The 15,138-nt window shown below is 56.6% G+C and overlaps 6 protein-coding genes across 6 annotated transcripts; 3 read left to right on the top strand and 3 right to left on the bottom strand.

Moving 5' to 3' along the window:
* The first annotated feature begins 272 nt into the window (after nt 1–272).
* BO82DRAFT_85724 (uncharacterized protein) lies at nt 273–2,008 on the top strand. The gene is made up of 3 exons (XM_025641602.1): nt 273–1,490; nt 1,548–1,916; nt 1,998–2,008. The coding sequence occupies exons 1-2, from the start codon at nt 418–420 to the stop codon at nt 1,723–1,725; spliced, it is 1,251 nt and encodes a 416-aa protein (XP_025491658.1). The 5' UTR covers nt 273–417; the 3' UTR covers nt 1,726–1,916; nt 1,998–2,008.
* A 2,819-nt stretch (nt 2,009–4,827) lies between these two features.
* Nucleotides 4,828–5,414, top strand: BO82DRAFT_365116 (double-stranded RNA binding motif domain-containing protein; the record flags this gene model as incomplete). The annotated part of the gene is made up of 3 exons (XM_025636987.1): nt 4,828–4,900; nt 4,980–5,039; nt 5,230–5,414. 3 exons carry the CDS (start codon nt 4,828–4,830, stop codon nt 5,412–5,414), a joined length of 318 nt encoding a protein of 105 aa, XP_025491659.1.
* A 1,953-nt stretch (nt 5,415–7,367) lies between these two features.
* BO82DRAFT_336274 (thymidylate synthase) lies at nt 7,368–8,546 on the top strand (the record flags this gene model as incomplete). Its single annotated transcript, XM_025633337.1, has 1 exon — nt 7,368–8,546. One exon carries the CDS (start codon nt 7,368–7,370, stop codon nt 8,436–8,438), a length of 1,071 nt encoding a protein of 356 aa, XP_025491660.1. The 3' UTR covers nt 8,439–8,546.
* A 181-nt stretch (nt 8,547–8,727) lies between these two features.
* Nucleotides 8,728–9,717, bottom strand: BO82DRAFT_336278 (AN1-type zinc finger protein; the record flags this gene model as incomplete). The annotated part of the gene is made up of 2 exons (XM_025633338.1): nt 8,728–9,164; nt 9,213–9,717. The coding sequence occupies 2 exons, from the start codon at nt 9,715–9,717 to the stop codon at nt 8,728–8,730; spliced, it is 942 nt and encodes a 313-aa protein (XP_025491661.1).
* A 435-nt stretch (nt 9,718–10,152) lies between these two features.
* Nucleotides 10,153–13,851, bottom strand: BO82DRAFT_415455 (histone deacetylase hosB; the record flags this gene model as incomplete). Its single annotated transcript, XM_025639954.1, has 1 exon — nt 10,153–13,851. Exon 1 carries the CDS (start codon nt 13,597–13,599, stop codon nt 10,153–10,155), a length of 3,447 nt encoding a protein of 1,148 aa, XP_025491662.1. The 5' UTR covers nt 13,600–13,851.
* A 779-nt stretch (nt 13,852–14,630) lies between these two features.
* On the bottom strand, nt 14,631–14,831 carry BO82DRAFT_247541 (uncharacterized protein; the record flags this gene model as incomplete). The annotated part of the gene is made up of 1 exon (XM_025630837.1): nt 14,631–14,831. A coding segment is annotated over one exon (201 nt), but the record flags the coding sequence as incomplete, so codon positions are not given.
* Nucleotides 14,832–15,138: the final 307 nt, after the last annotated feature.

A 15,138-nucleotide genomic window follows, 5' to 3' on the forward strand; every position in this document is an offset into this window, starting at 1 on the left:
AAACGAGAGTCGGGTTGGCTGGACGTGCGGCTGGAAGTCAAACACTTTCGAACCACGAGATCGATTCCGGCTGTGGTGTGAGTATACATACAGGCTCTGCCTCTTACCTGCATGTTGGCCTCGCTAGTCTTTCGAGTTTTCCTTCTGCATACCCAGCAAGTTTTTTCTAGACTACCCCGTGGTTGGGATCTCAGTGTCACAGCCGAGCTATAATCTGGTTCCGACTCGGGCATCGAAGCGCGACCAGTGTTGTCCGGCTGAAACAAAAACGATACCCAAAAGGCACTACTACTATTACTATACGCCCCGTACTCCCACCGCTACCCCCCCTGCACATTCATTCAGCAGGTTCCTTTGCTCTGCCCTCCACGACCCTATCCTAGCCGATCATCCTAATATCACTATACTAGCGTCACCATGGGTTCCTACAGTACATCCTCCTGTCAGCGTGGTCCAAAGTCCGGCGGAAGTTCAAGTTCGACCAACAGTGATGCCTCGGACCGTTCGAAAAGCACGGCCCCTACGATCTACAGCGATCGACCCACTCCTATGACGGGGGTCACGATGGCCTTCGATGGGGAGGACGACCCCAAAGCCTCGGTTACGACCTACACGTCCACCAATCCCTCCGTTGATGATCTTCCTGAACCGCCGCGCTACCAGGTAACCGACCGTAAATTGGATATCTTCTCCCCGGATGTCATCCCGTCAAATCCGTCCACCTTCGGACATTTGTTCCCCTCGTCACGACGGCTTCTGGTCCGACATGACGATGCGACGCTGGATGGCAACATGAACCTGCGGGTCGACACCATGGTTCCGCAACGTGGGGGGTACCAACAGGACGTGACCTTATTTCATCTCCGCATGTATGATCTGTTCTCGCGAAAATTCTCATTCCGTCGCTACAGCCGCGATTCGGGACGAGAAGTATGTCATTCGGAAAGGAGGTCGGTGCCAGGCTCCGACAGACATGCGGCCTTTCGAAAGTCGTGGAGCAGTGTGTTGGCTAGCTTGCGGCCTGGGTCAAATGGACATGGATCTGTACCCGTTGCGGAACATAGGCGCCAGGACTCAGGGTACAAATTAGCAGATGACAACGATGAAGAGTGGGAGGACAAACAGTTAGAGACCAGGACTGGTATGGATCGCCATCCGTCCGTACTCGCCGAGAGCACGTTGTTGGAGTTTTCCAACTATGCTCATGTAGAGCTGAGACGCCGAGGTGCCGGGCAATCGAAGCGATATGAGTTTGAGTATTGGTCCACGAGATACCAATGGAGACGGGAGTGCCGAAGAGAGGGCGACCTGCGGGAATTGTCGTATCACCTGATCAACCTGCGCACCTCCAAGCCCGTCGCCCATATCGTACCCGAAATCCTCGCTCCCATGGAAGCCGTCGAGGAGGAGCGCAAGGGCGGCTGGGTTCCTCCTTCCTCCATGTGGATCAGTGATCCGGCCGTGTACGAGAAGATGCCTGACGTTGCCGAGTAGGGATCCTTCTTGGTCTTCTGCCAGTTTTGAGTTTGAGGCTGACTAGTGCATAGTGTGATTGTTGCCACAGGGCTAGTGGTACTAGTCGACGATTGTATTCGCCGGAAATGGCATTCGAAAAAGCATTCGCAACTCATCCATCCCGTGCGATCAACGTTGTCGAAGAGCATCGAGCTCATGGGTCCCAGGCGGTTCCTTGATGAGGTGTTCCATCGACGGGGATCAGCCTGAGCTGATGTCTGGGACGAGTTGAACAGTGATATGACGTGGTGATCCTTCATTCGGATGTTCGCGTCGGCGTCTCCCCTTCCTTGAATCTAAGGAACTTAATGAAACCCTGACCATGGCGTCCTCACCCCTGGCCTCAAGGTCATCTTGCATATTGGTGGGCCGACCAGGTGCTTTTGTCAACGGAGACATGGGTGCGTTGGGCGGTAATCGGAAGCCCAGTCCGGCCTGATGTCTATCTGTTTATCTATCTAGTGTCTAATTAGGTGTAACAGGAACCGGAGGGTCATGCATGCATGAATGCATGTTATATTGCTCGTTTCTGGCAGGCGTGAGAGGGGAGGGGGTTGTATGTAGGACAATCGGTTGGTTCATAGTTTTCAGCCTCGCCTGGCTAGGCTGATAGTTATCTTCGACTAAGACTATTTTGGGATAATCCGAATGTATCTAGTGGACTGACGCTTACGCGAGTCACTTTTGAATGATGCATGTACCGCGAACCTCTAAGAAAGAGAGTCCATTTGTGCAAGCTGTCACTCGCTTCTGAGGGGAAGTGGAGAGCATGGAATTATCATGGATGGATCATGGATGAATCATGGATGGATTTCTGCCTGACTTGTTTTCTACCCCGGTCTGGACCAAGATTAGCCGTGCAGATGAAGGAACTGTGAGGTGGAGTTGACGGGGTCAAGACTGTTGGCTTCCCGGTCTTCCTTTCAATGCGCGATGGGAGGGGGGGGTGGGAAGGATTGCGCCCAAATCTGTCCCTGAAGTCCCTGGTTCGTACAATGAGTGGGAAATTTCTGAGAAGCTTCTGAAAACCAAAAAAAGCTATTGAGTAGCAGCAAGCAGCACGCTTGCCTGAGGCCGTTGCGGGGCCAGGCGAGGTTTGTTTCCATGGATCGATTGATTGTTTTTGTCGCCGGGCCTCGGAAGCGTACCAGTCTTTGTCTTTGTCTTTGTCTTTGTTGCTCTCCTTCCTTTTCTCCCCGCTTCATCTCTCCTTCTCCATTCTTTTTTCTCCATTTAGCGCTGGCTAGCTGGCTAGCGATTGAGCTATCAATCAGCTTACTACTCCGTTCTCGCCTAGCCTAATGGTTCGTTGCTGTCTTGCTGTCTTATGCAGGTGCTTTTCCCCATTGTCATTATGGCATGCTTTCGCACAAGTCGATCTACTTGTCATGTTGCAGATTGAAAGAGATACCTACCTCTCTCCAGCGTCATGGTTCTAATTCTAAAACAGCCGCATGGGCCAGACTCCCAGAGAGAAAAAAAAAAAGAAATCAGAAATGAAATGAAAATGCGACAAGGGCCGAATGAAAGCACACGTATGAATGCCCAACTGACGCGCCAGAAAGAAAGCAACGAATCATACTGGCGTTTATGGTGAAAATTGGTCTGGGTCGAGTAGACCCCGATGCTCTTTCCTCTTCGCTGGCATCTGGTGTCTCCTGCAGAGACAGATAATAATTTTCTTCGTTCCCCGGTACTTAGAGCCAGCTGGGCTGGTCCACGCTAATTCTGACCTGACTCTTGATTCTTTCTCGGCTGCATCCCTGTCACCCGTGAAGGTTGACTTGCCGCGCGATAGTCACAGCATGCGAGCAAGCCCTGGTCACCCTAGCGTCTGCAGCTTCCGGCTTCCCCCCCCCTCCCCCCCTCCCCCAGGGATGAGCTCATGCAGAGCGGCCCGGTCTGTAACCGTTTGATTCTAGGGCTGACGGGGAGGCAACGAGTGGATGGAATCAGGGCTACGCTTTCGGTCCGAATTGAATGAAATCATTAAATCGTTGATGAGCTGGCAGCAGGACCTCGGGGCCCGCTTCGAATTTGCTGAGTGGTCCAATGGAGGTTTACCTCGATCCAATATCTGGCTTCCATTCGTCCTTCGACCGTCCTATGGGGCTTCCCTCCGCTTTTGGGCAACTAGACCAGGCCGGCCTCCACCAGTGTATTCCTTCCAGAAGGGACGGGGGTCCCTGTCCTGAAGAGCTTCTATGAGGCGAAGTGGCTTGTTCATACCCGATGTTCTCCCATGCCCTTACGGAAGCGGAGGAGCAGAGGATATGCGAGAAAGAAAGAGCGAGCAAGCGAGGGAATGCGCAAGCGCAAACAGCACCAGCATGTCTCCCCCCCACCCCCCTAGCAGCGGGAGTAGAGCCGCGAGCCACGCCGTCGATAGGGGTTGGTGGTCTTTCTTGCGGTCTTGCTGAGTTGGCCAGCAAACTGGCTGTGAACTGACATACTTGCCTTGTACAACATGCCGTCTTGGTCTCTGGTTACAATTGCTGGCCAGTCGATGCATCGGGCTTGGGTGGGGGCTAGCGGCCATCCTCCATGGTCTCTGGCGTTTCTTCAAAGGGCACACCCTCAGTCGTCGTGCGGCGGGCCGTTCCAGCTTGCAGCCTCAGAATGATCCGCAGGTTCTCCATGCTACTTGACGTGCCTTGAGTGGAGGATAATGGAGGGGGGGAACTTGCTGACGCCGTGCCATGTTTACCTGCCACATATGCATAAGCCCGTCTGTTAGGTTTGATGATTAGGTGCCGTGTTTGACACGCCGAAACTGTCTTGCACAGAAACTCCCCTCTGGGGCTTTGAGGGATGGCCCACAGTTTATATGACTCCCCGCTTCCCATATCCCTCGAGGACTGTCCCGATGGTTTTTAGAAAATAAAAAGAAGTCCGAGACGCACTGCAAGAACAACCTGGAAGGGACCCGCGCAGAGAATTTCTTATTGCTTATAATATTCGTTTGGTTTCTCTATTGTCTCTATCTGGTTGTTGCAGACCCCACCGTCAATTGAGTTCGTGGGTCGAATCTCCTGGCCGTTTCGTGCTTGTCAAGCAGGACAAGACCCTACCTAACCCGATTGATTTAATTATCCTGTCGGTTACGCTTTGCCTTTAGGCCCGATCCAACATCCAGCATTGGAACTGGGACAACTGCTGGCTATTGTTAGGTACTCCGGAGCGTGAGAGAGAGAAGAGATTACTCCGCCTCAACGCAGCCCAGAAATTCAACCCACTGTGTCCCTCTCTCCGTCCCGCCAGCCAGGGAAAAAAAAACCCGCCGCCAGCCATTGATCGACGAGACTCTTCACAATGTCCGGTGCCCATGCTTTGTATGCGGACACTACGCCATCCCAGGGGAAAACATGGCAAGCGAGACTGGAGGGTAAGCCCCACTTTCCTGCAATCCCTCAGGAGTTACGTCGATTGACTTTTGATCCGGTCAACTAACCCTCGGAAACCAGATCACTGCAAAGAGAGCGGTGTCCCTGCTCCGAATTTCGTGTTTGTCTCCGATCGTCGAGGTAAGCAGACTATCTTCCAGTTCGTCCTGAGTATCTTCGAAGACGTGCGTTTCGACACCGAGCGAGGAAGACAAAGAGTGGAGTCGATGTTTATGCCTACCAGCCCCTCTACCCCCTCTTCACCGACTTTTGTCCTTTTGGCCGTGGAAAGTGGTACCAGTGACTGACAGATCCGTCCACTCTACTGCAGGAGGTCGCACGGCCTGGTCCAGCTCGGTCACCGTCAAAGGCATGTTATTCAAGGCTCGGTTTTGGTACGATGGCAAGAACCTCGACAATGCCCGGGAAGACGCCGCCGAACTGGCCGTGAACTACTTCCAGGGGGTTAATCAGAATGCCCGGCCGGGAGTGTACCCTCGGGGGGCCGGTCGTTAGGAAAGAGGGATCCCTCTCGTGCGGACGGACATACTGGGAATCGGCGTATCTCGGGACGGCTTGTGGTTTCTGTTTTCCTTCTCTGTCGCTACGGCCAATACGTTGTGTTGTGTACGACGCGTCCCGGACTGAAGCGAATTCCTCGGATCTCGCCAACATGTACAACACGGAAACTCGGCGGTCGACAATCTCTTTTGTGCATTTCTCTTTTTTTTTCTCTTCGAGTGTTGGGACGGGAACAGACCATACGGGGCAGATGGCGGATCCGGACAGCAGCATACTATTTTACTTCTTTTTCTCCTGTGGTGGGCAGACTGCGGGAGAGGGATCTCAGCAGGAGAGCATTATCCACGGGGTTGGGGCAGGGTTTGGAAATTGGCCGGTTTGACGATGACGTTGGCTGAATCGCAGTGTTCTCAGGCAACGGACGAAGGCATGCATGCGCCCACCTCTTTGGCTTATTATACTCTCATTCTTCTGGGGGTTGCCTATGGATGGCTCGCCTGGACGTGCTATGGGGGACTGTGGCACGATCTTTAATTGACTTTGACGACAGCACCGCTAATTTATGATGAAGAATTGATGATTTACTGGTTCATTCTACTGTTTATGGGGGGGGGGGGTTGACAATGGGGGGGTCGGATGGAACAGATTCAAACAGAGAGGGGGCAAGGCTACACGACTACTGACTCACTGAGTGTATCAGTGTGAAGAAAGGGAAAGGAAGGGAAGGGGCGGGTGTAAATGATGTAAGTTGTAAGTTGTTGTAATTTGTAATTTTGTTGGAGTTGAGTCAAGGACTGATGTTATCTTCTACTTCATCATAATTGATTGTTTTGCTTTGGACAGACAAACAACTTAACTTTCCTCTCCCCTGACTTCAAACCTAACCTTAAACCTGCTGTGAATAATATTCCCATTCCCCCGTAGTGACAAGCAAATGTGTGTGCGGCAGACAAGCAGCACTCACCGCATTTGCACTCACTTACCGGGGGGAAAAACAAAAAAAAAAAACCACTTGACGATACCAAAGAACCTCGGAGAAATATTTTAGAGCCAAAAACACACGGACCATTCTTCGTGCCTTGCTTTTGCCCTTTGGCGTCTGCGCGCTTTTGTCCTTTTTCCTCTTCGCTCCAATTCTCCATAATGAATCCCTCCCGAACCCAGTACCATGGTTCACTCGCACATCATCAGATTTATTCTAACCACGCATCGTTAAACCCCCGGGCCCCGGCGCTGGTACGCCCTGGAACTACTCTGCTACTAGTACATAGTAGTAGTCAACTTAGTTCGTGATCCTGGTCGAGAATTGGGCGGTGGTGGGGGGATAGTAGCAGGTTGGTCCGCGCTCTCCACGTGTTTTTTTTTTTTTTTTTTTTTTTTTTTTTTTTTTTTTTTTTTTTTTTTTTTGTTTTTTTGGTGGTGAGTCTGGTGAGAGGAATTGGTTTTTGCTTTATGGTCACAGGGAATGAGAGTGAGGATGGTAACTATATATGAGTGGGAGTGGTTGGTTTGGTTTTACTGTCCTGTGCTGTCCTGTCCTGTCCTGTACTGTGCTGTCCGGGGGGGTAGTAGAGCTTTGTGCGTAACTAGCTAGCTTGTGGTGGTCTTGGTGGATTATCTGCCATGGTGGTTGGGTGGGTTAAGGGTCACATGAATGCACTGGTCGGGAGGGATTGATTGAGCCATTCGGGTAGAATGGTGGTTGTAACTACATACGTAGTACGAGTATCATTGCCTGAAGATGACATGTAGACAGTGAACACGCAGAAGACACCCAATCGGGCAATACAGCCCACGTGACTTCGCGGCGCGTCGCGACCGCGTCCCCCGCCGACCACCATTCTCGCCATAACCATACACTTTTCTCTCTTCCCCCAAACCTCAAACCACCACCTCACCCCTTCACATACCCCGAGGATACCACCAACCCACCAACAGACCATCAAAATGCCACCCTCCGCCGAATCCGCCCCGACCCCTCAACCCGCCCTCAACCCCCCCTCCACCACCTCGACCCCTCCCCCTCCGCCAACCGCCCCCCTCCACCCACCGCACGACCCCTCGCACGAAGAACACCAATACCTCCACCTCATCCGCACGATCCTGTCGCAAGGCGAGAACCGGCCCGACCGGACGGGCACCGGCACACGGTCGATCTTCGCGCCGCCGCAGATGCGCTTCAGCCTGTCCAAACCCGCCGCCTCCACCAGCCCAGACCAACCAGAATACACACCAATCCTCCCCCTCCTCACCACCAAACGCGTGTTCCTGCGCGCCGTGCTCGCCGAGCTCCTCTGGTTCATCTCAGGCTGCACCTCCTCCCGCCCGCTCTCCGAAGCCGGCATCAAGATCTGGGACGGCAACGGCAGCCGCGCCTTCCTGGACAGCGTAGGCCTCTCGCACCGCGCCGAAGGCGACCTCGGCCCGGTGTACGGGTTCCAATGGCGACACTTCGGCGCCGAATACGTCGACGCGTCCACCGACTACGCGGGCCAGGGCGTCGACCAGCTGGCGGAGGTGGTGCGCAAGCTGCGCGAGACCCCCTTCGACCGCCGCATCATCATGAGCGCGTGGAACCCCGCGGACCTCAACAAGATGGCGCTGCCGCCGTGTCACATGTTCGCGCAGTTTTACGTGAGTTACCCGGGGGGCATCACGGAGGACGGCAAGGGAAGGGGCAAGGGTCATCTGCATTGTTTGTTGTATCAGCGCTCGGCGGACATGGGGCTGGGCGTGCCGTTTAATATTGCCAGTTATGCGCTGTTGACGCATATGTTGGCGTTCGCGGTGGATCTGGTGCCGGGCAGTTTGACGCATACATTGGGCGATGCGCACGTGTATCTGGATCATATGGAGGCGTTGCGCGAGCAGTTGACGCGCGAGCCGACGGCGTTTCCGGAGGTGCGGATCTCGCGGGCGGATCGCGGGAGTGGGGTTGTGGATGGGTGGCGGGAGGAGGAGTTTGAGGTGTTGGGGTATCAACCGCATAGGGCGATTAAGATGAAGATGAGTGTGTAGCTGGATTGCGGGGTTTGGCAGCTGTTCTTGAATCTTCGGGTTTCGGTGCATGTAGCTGTTACAGTATAGATCGAGTGGCTTTACTGGGATAGATATGTGCCCCCCCCCCCCCCCCCAATATGATAGATATGCAGGTCTCTGAAAGCAACAAGCAGTGGTATATAGGGTGGTAAGTACTCAGCATGCGATGCGAAGTGATGCTAGATGCGACGCGAAGCCCAACTCCAACTCCCAAACCGAAAGCCAAACCCAAACCCCCCCCCAAATCAGCTTAAATCCGTTCCCCCAATCAAAGAATAACCCCTGCCCCGCGCAACAACACCAACGTATCCCCGGCGACCACCTTGTCGCCCAACGTATCCCCAAACTCCAAAAACACCCCGCCATCCACATGGAACACGCGCAAGCGATCCTCCTCCCCAGCGACCCGGTTATTGACATTCTCGACCCCGAGCCGCCGCGCCGCGTCGTCCAGCACCCGCCCGACCTTCCACTTCCCATCGAACCAGAACGCGCCTGTCGCCGCTGCCCCTGCCGCCCCTGTCGCAGCCGCCGCCGCCGATTTCGTCGGAGAAGCCGCCGCCTCCACAGAGAGAAACACCCGCCGCTCAACGGGCACACTCGCATCCCCCTTCGCCGTGCGCTTGAGCGCGTTCACCGCCATCGCGCGGCTGACGGGCTTCTTCTTCTTGGTGGTGGCAGCTGGATCCCCTGGGCCCTTCCCCGCTGCTGCGCTGCTACCCCCGGAGGTAGAGGAGAGAGAGGTAGTGAAACTCCCTCGCACCCGCGCGAACATCGCCTTCAACGTGTCGGCGCCTGCGCCTGCCTTACCACCCCCACCCCCACCCCCCCGTGAGGGTAACGGGGAACAAGCATGTCCCTCCTTCAACCGGTGCTTGAGACAGTACTCCCGCCTGCACTCGGGACACCGGACGCCTGGTTCGGTGAGGGTGTGGATGAGGGTTTTGCAGGTGAGGTGGCTGCATTGTTCGGTGTTGTGGATGGTCGGTTTGGTTTGCGGTGCGGAGGAGGAGGAGGAGGAGGTGGTGGTGGTGGTGGTGGTTGACGCTGCGGCTGGGGCTGCGGCGGAACGCGCACACTGGTGGGCGGATTCGGTGCGGTGGTCGAGACAGTATACGCCCCGGCAGGAGGCGCAGCGGAAGGGTAGGAAGTCGAGTTGGTGGCAGTAGGCGAGGTCGCAGTGGTGGCCGATGCTGTCGAGGTCGGTTTCGGGCATTTCCCGGGCGTTGCCACTTGGGCTTGTGGGGAGGGTGGACATGCTTTCTTGCTTTTCTTTCTTGGGAAGGTTTTTGGGGGGTGTGGTGTGTTCGGGGGTATAAGGAGTGGTATGGGTTGGGTGTAATGAAAGAGTTGGTGTTTAAAAAGAAGGTGGGTGGCTGAGAAATGCTATCGGCAAAGGCAAAGGCACGCCAAGGCAAGGCAAGGCAAGGCGATGTTCTTAATTACTCATGTCTTCTGGCGGTTGCTGGAAGATGCGGAGCGGAGATGGGAGTCACTGAAACTGACTCAGCGTGGCGGTGCACCACCCACCCACTTATCTGATGGCGGAGATTGCCACGGAGATAATACCGTACCACTCAAGTTCTGCAGAATAAAAAAGCTAGTCAAGGGGTATATCACAACACGTCACGTCAAAACAAACTAGGTCAGCAAATTACAGCATAGGCCTTCTCTCCACAAATACACCATTCAATCAATGGTCCTCCGCTTGATGTCCCCCTTTCTCCCTCTTATCCCCCACCCCCACCCCCACCCCAACCCCAACCCCAACCCCAGTGCTGCCCGCCGGTGCAAACCGAATCGGCCCCCGCGACATCAACACAGGCAGCCCGTTCCCCAGGGGCTCGGACGCCGGTGGTAGATACAGCCTCGACTGCGGCTGCCCCGGAGTCAGCGGCGGCGACATCAGCACCGCGTCTCGCGCGGGTCCATCGAAATGCTTCCAACTCCCTCCTGCAGAGCCACCCCCCGAAACCGGCGACGAGACCACCGACAACGGGGACATAACTGATGCAGGGGCTTTCGTCTTCTGCTGTTGCGATGTGGTCTCCTGCCCGGTCAGCTGCGGTTTGATCTCCCCCTCCTCCCCGATCAGCTGCTGCGGCTGCGGCTTGGCCTCCGCCTCACTGCTGCCGCGCACACCTCCCTCCCGACTACCCACCGTGGCCGCAGACGCAGCCGAGCTGCTCTTCGCGCCCGCCCGCTTCGGCGACCGGGGGGGCTTGGGAGTCTTCGTAGGGACCTTGGCCCCGTTCGCACGCCTCCGTTCCTCCGCGGCCCGTCGCTCGCGAGCGGTATTCTCTTCCGGGGATGGGACCTTCAACTTGATATGCAACTTGCGCACCCCCGCAGCCAGATTGTCGATATCAACGCCGGTGTCCTTGCTCTCCTCCTTGCTCTCCTGGTCCTCCAGGCTAGGCTGAAACTCCGGCGGCACTCGTGGCACAGGAGGCGCACCATGTGCACCCTCACGCTGGGGCGTGCTGGATCGCGAGCCCACCCTCGACGCACCAGTGGCAGCGACCGCCGCGGCCTTGGACCGCTCCTGTGCACTGACATCGCTTTCCGCTGATGCGGCCACCGAAGGGCTGGCGGACACCGCACTCTTCCTCCGCGCGGTCCGCACAACCGGTGACGTCTGCTGCCCCCGCTCCGGAGGGGCATCGATGGTCGTCCTGCGCGTGCTGCGCACCGCTGGCCGTTTCGGCGTTTCAGCCTGGGGGCTGGGCGGCAACGAGGGCTTGGGCTTGCGCACCCGCAGTTTCATCCGGTTGTCCTCCGGCGGTGCGGGCGGTGCGCTATTGGTGCTGGGGGTCGCGCTGCGAGCCGCCGCCGTGGCGGCCTGCCGCTCCCGTCGCAGGCGCGATGCCTCTGCGTTCAGCTCCTCCGGCCGACAGCTGGTCGTCTGCCGATGCGTCGGGATCAGCACTTTGAAAAGCTCGTGGGTGGACGTGGCCCAGCCGACCGGCGGCAAGGGCGGGCGCGCCTCGGGCTCGACGCTGTAATAAGAGCCTATCGACCGGCGGTCGCGCGAGGGGTTCACGACTTTGGCGGTAAAGGACTGGGTGGGTTGGAAATAGGTCGGCGCCGCTTTCTCCCGGGGTTTGGCAGGCGCCAACGGCGGATACACCAGCGCTTCCAGTTCCTCCAGCATCCCCGGCGCCCACCACCCGCTGTCGTAACCAGGTTGGGGTAACACCACCTCCACAGGCAGGGTGTCAGACAAGCCCAGACGGTCGGTCATCTCAGATGCCAAGCGATCGATCTGTTGGTCCTCGACAGTCTCCCGGGTCTCGCTCAGCCCCGCCAGGTGGCTGAGCACCCCACTGGTCAGCGCGCGATTGCTGTAGCCGCCCTCCAGGACACTAATGACGCGCCCGTCCGTTCCCAGCCCTTCTTCGTTCGCCAGCCGAACCACATCCGCCGTGAATCTGGCGTAGAACTCGGTCGGAACGTTCACCTGATGCCGCTGCATGCCGGCCCCCTCCCACTCGCTGGCGTCAAACCCAGCAGACAGAAAAATGGCCGCCTTGGGCGGGGGACCATTCGCGGCGCTGGCCAGTCGCTGCGTATGCAGTCGTAGGAATGCGCGCGCTTTCTCTAACAGAATGCTATACTTGGTCGTGTACAGCTCCCAGAATTCCTGGTTGGTCTTCCAGGGCTCCAAATGCACATTCCAGATCGATTGGCCGTGGGCCTTGTCGATGCACACACTCGCATTGCGCACCTTGTCCGCGTCGCCCGTCTCGCAGGGATACGAGTTGATGTCATGCAGACTGAAGTATCCCACCATGGTTTTCTTGTGCGCCGCAGCGTTCCGGGCGGCGGTGCCGGCTTTCAAGTTCTGGTCCCAGGCGATCTCCTGCGAGCCATCGCCGTGATGCAGATCGAAGTCCAGGATCGCGGCGTGAGTCAGACCATGGGTCATCGCCGCATGCGCGATGCCCACGTGAACATTGTTGATCCAACAGAACCCCGATGGGTGGCCCGAGGAGCAGTGGTGGCCTGGCGGGCGGATGCAGACAAACGCTCGCTTGGTCGGGCTCGTCCCAAAGACCGCATCGACGGCCTCCGTCACGCCGCCCAGGGCGCCTTCAAAGGCTGCCAGCGACTCCGCGCAGAGATAGAGGTCCCCTTCATGAAGGGCGGGCGCGCTGTTGGCGGCAGTCGCAGCAGCGGTGCTGTCCTTGCCCGCGCTGCGGGGTCGCACCAGCTCCTTGCCGTTCAGGGCGAGTCGCGATTCCGCCGCATTGCACATGCTCTTCAGCTCCTCCATCCACTGCGACCCGTGCACATGGGCGACGGCGGGCGACTGCAGCGACAGGGCGCGCGCGGTCCGGCGGATCTGGAAGGGCGGCACGGGCAGCTGGCGCGGATCCAGTTCCGGGTGCGGCGCGTGTCGACCCCCGGCATGCCGGCGCGCCAGGTGCACGTAGGCGGCCGCGATGCCCAGCACGGTGGCTTGGATGCGCTCCGGGCGTTCGACGATGGAATTCAGGGCGGCACGGGAGGTGCGGGGGCGCGCGAAGCGATGGCCGTAGCACGCATCATGTAGCAGCACCAGGGTGGAGGCTTGGACGTCGGTGGACTGATGCCAGTTCATCTCCTTCTGCAGGAAATCGGCTGCGATCGATGCCGCCGTGGGCAGGGAGCGCTCCGTCGCGGTGGCCGCGGGCATGCTGTTGGCGGCGGCGGCGGTCGGCGGAGATGACCCCAAGGGGGAGGAGGAGGAGCGTCGCGACGCGGTGGTCGGACGCGGAGAGGCCGAGGCGCCGCGGTTGGAGTGCAGCGATGCGGTTGATGAGCGCTTCTTCAAGCCCGGGGTGGACTTGCGGCGATCATCCGCCAGGGAACCAGAACTGGGGATGCGCCGAGGGGGCGGATGCGAACGCGCGGGGGGATCGGGGGGCGATAAGCGCGACGATACACGATCGGGGGGAGATGGTGGATGCGGAGTGGCGATGGAGTGGTCGGTTAGGAGAGTCTGAGTATGAGTAAAAGCAGAGAACTCAGGATAATTAGAGCTGGATGTGTTTATCGCGGTCGTAGGTTGTGTTGTGGTGGTTGTGGTGGTGGTGGTGTTATCGGACACAGTCGCAGTGAATGACGCAGGCTCCGCATCGCGTTGTGAGGGGTCCATGACGGGCCCATTGGATGAAGTATAACACAAAGACAGACGACGACAATCAGAATAGGTGCCCAATGTCTGACGGATTGTGAGACAGAGAGGGTTTATAAGAGTGATGGTAAACGAGCAGGTGAGACACAAGAAGGGAGGAGTTGTTGTTGAAAGGGAGAAAGCGAAACAGGGAGGGGAAGAGGAATGAAGGTGGTCTGTACAGTACGTGTGGTTTGGTACGTTTGGATCTTCCCCTCAGGGGTTTAATCAGGGTTTTAAGTCCTGTGCTGTGCATGAGCAGTCCATCACTTCACATTTCACAAATTCTATGCTAATGAGGAAGTTGACAGCTGACTTCTCTCTTCTTCTCTCCGAAACACGCAATGATCAACAAAAAATTGATTGTATTGTTTGGTCTTGAAAAGGTTTCTTGTATTGTTTGTTGGTCATACACCACCACAAGGTTCAAATCCGATGCAGCCCAGCCCATAAACAATGAGGGGAATCTCTTGTTGTTGAAGCAGTGTCAATCACCAGTCCCGCCCAAATACTCTACTCCAGGGTAACATGCATACTGCACACTTGACACTCAAGTGCTGCTTGAAAATGGACAGCAAAAAATAAAAAAAAAAAAAAAAAAAACCACCTTAAAATAACGCCCTGCACCCTCTTTCCCTGGTGTATTCCACCAGGTTCACAAAACGCCTGTTAATCCCATCCCAAAGAAAACCCTTTAAACCCACAGCCGCAGCGCCTTGCCAGCAAAAGCAAAAGCAAATATCATAACAGCCACCAACACCGATACATGACAAAGGAAATGACACGACGAAAGAAAAAAAAAAAGTTCGAAAACATAGGAAAACAGTAAACGAGAGATATGTTGCTCAAGAAAATATCCCCCTCTAGATCGTGCGCGATCGGAAGTGGAAATGGTACCACTTGCGCCGGCGGGGCTCCAGCGAGCTCTTCTCGCTGCTGGAGCCGCCGCTGGAGGAGCCGCTGGAGCTGCCGGTGGAGCTTGTGGAGGCGCTCATCATCGACAGGCGCTTGCGCTCCTGCTTGCGCTCGTGCTTGCGGCACTTGCGCTCCGACTTGAAGCCGCGCGTGGCGTGCAGGTGGCAGAAGCATTGCATGTGGACCGTCTTGACATCGAGGCTGGGGCAGCTGTCGCGGCTGCGCTCGGTGCAGTAGTGCTCGCCGGCGGCCTCCTCGCAGTGGCACCAGGAGTAGATGGTAAAGTATTGTTGGCACATGTTTGTGGTGTGGTGTGTTGTGGAGAGGATGTGATGTGTGGAGTGTGTAGTGTGGTGATAGAGGATATAGTTCGGCGGGTAAGGGTCAAGTAGATGTAGGAGATGTAGGGCTCGTCTGTTTAGCCGGAGCAGGTCTGATAGCAAGACGAACACCAACCCAGGGTTACTCGCGGAGGATCGACACCAAGGTTAAATATGCCAATCGAAAAAAGAGACCCAAAGAATAGAAGCCGAGACGTTCTCCGGTAAGTGCCCAAACTGAGGGTGAAGAATGAGTAATCGAGTCAGGCAGTCGGTGTGGACAGCC

The sequence above is a fragment of the Aspergillus uvarum genome, assembly GCF_003184745.1.
Source record: "Aspergillus uvarum CBS 121591 unplaced genomic scaffold BO82scaffold_29, whole genome shotgun sequence".
Classification (NCBI taxonomy): domain Eukaryota; kingdom Fungi; phylum Ascomycota; class Eurotiomycetes; order Eurotiales; family Aspergillaceae; genus Aspergillus; species Aspergillus uvarum.

Bases quoted from the DNA above. Each gene is read 5' to 3' on its own strand.
- BO82DRAFT_85724 (XM_025641602.1), top strand. From the start codon at position 418: ATGGGTTCCTACAGTACATCCTCCTGTCAGCGTGGTCCAAAGTCCGGC. The intron at 1,491-1,547 runs GTAGGGATCCTT...ACTAGTGCATAG, and splicing joins AAGATGCCTGACGTTGCCGA to TGTGATTGTTGCCACAGGGC.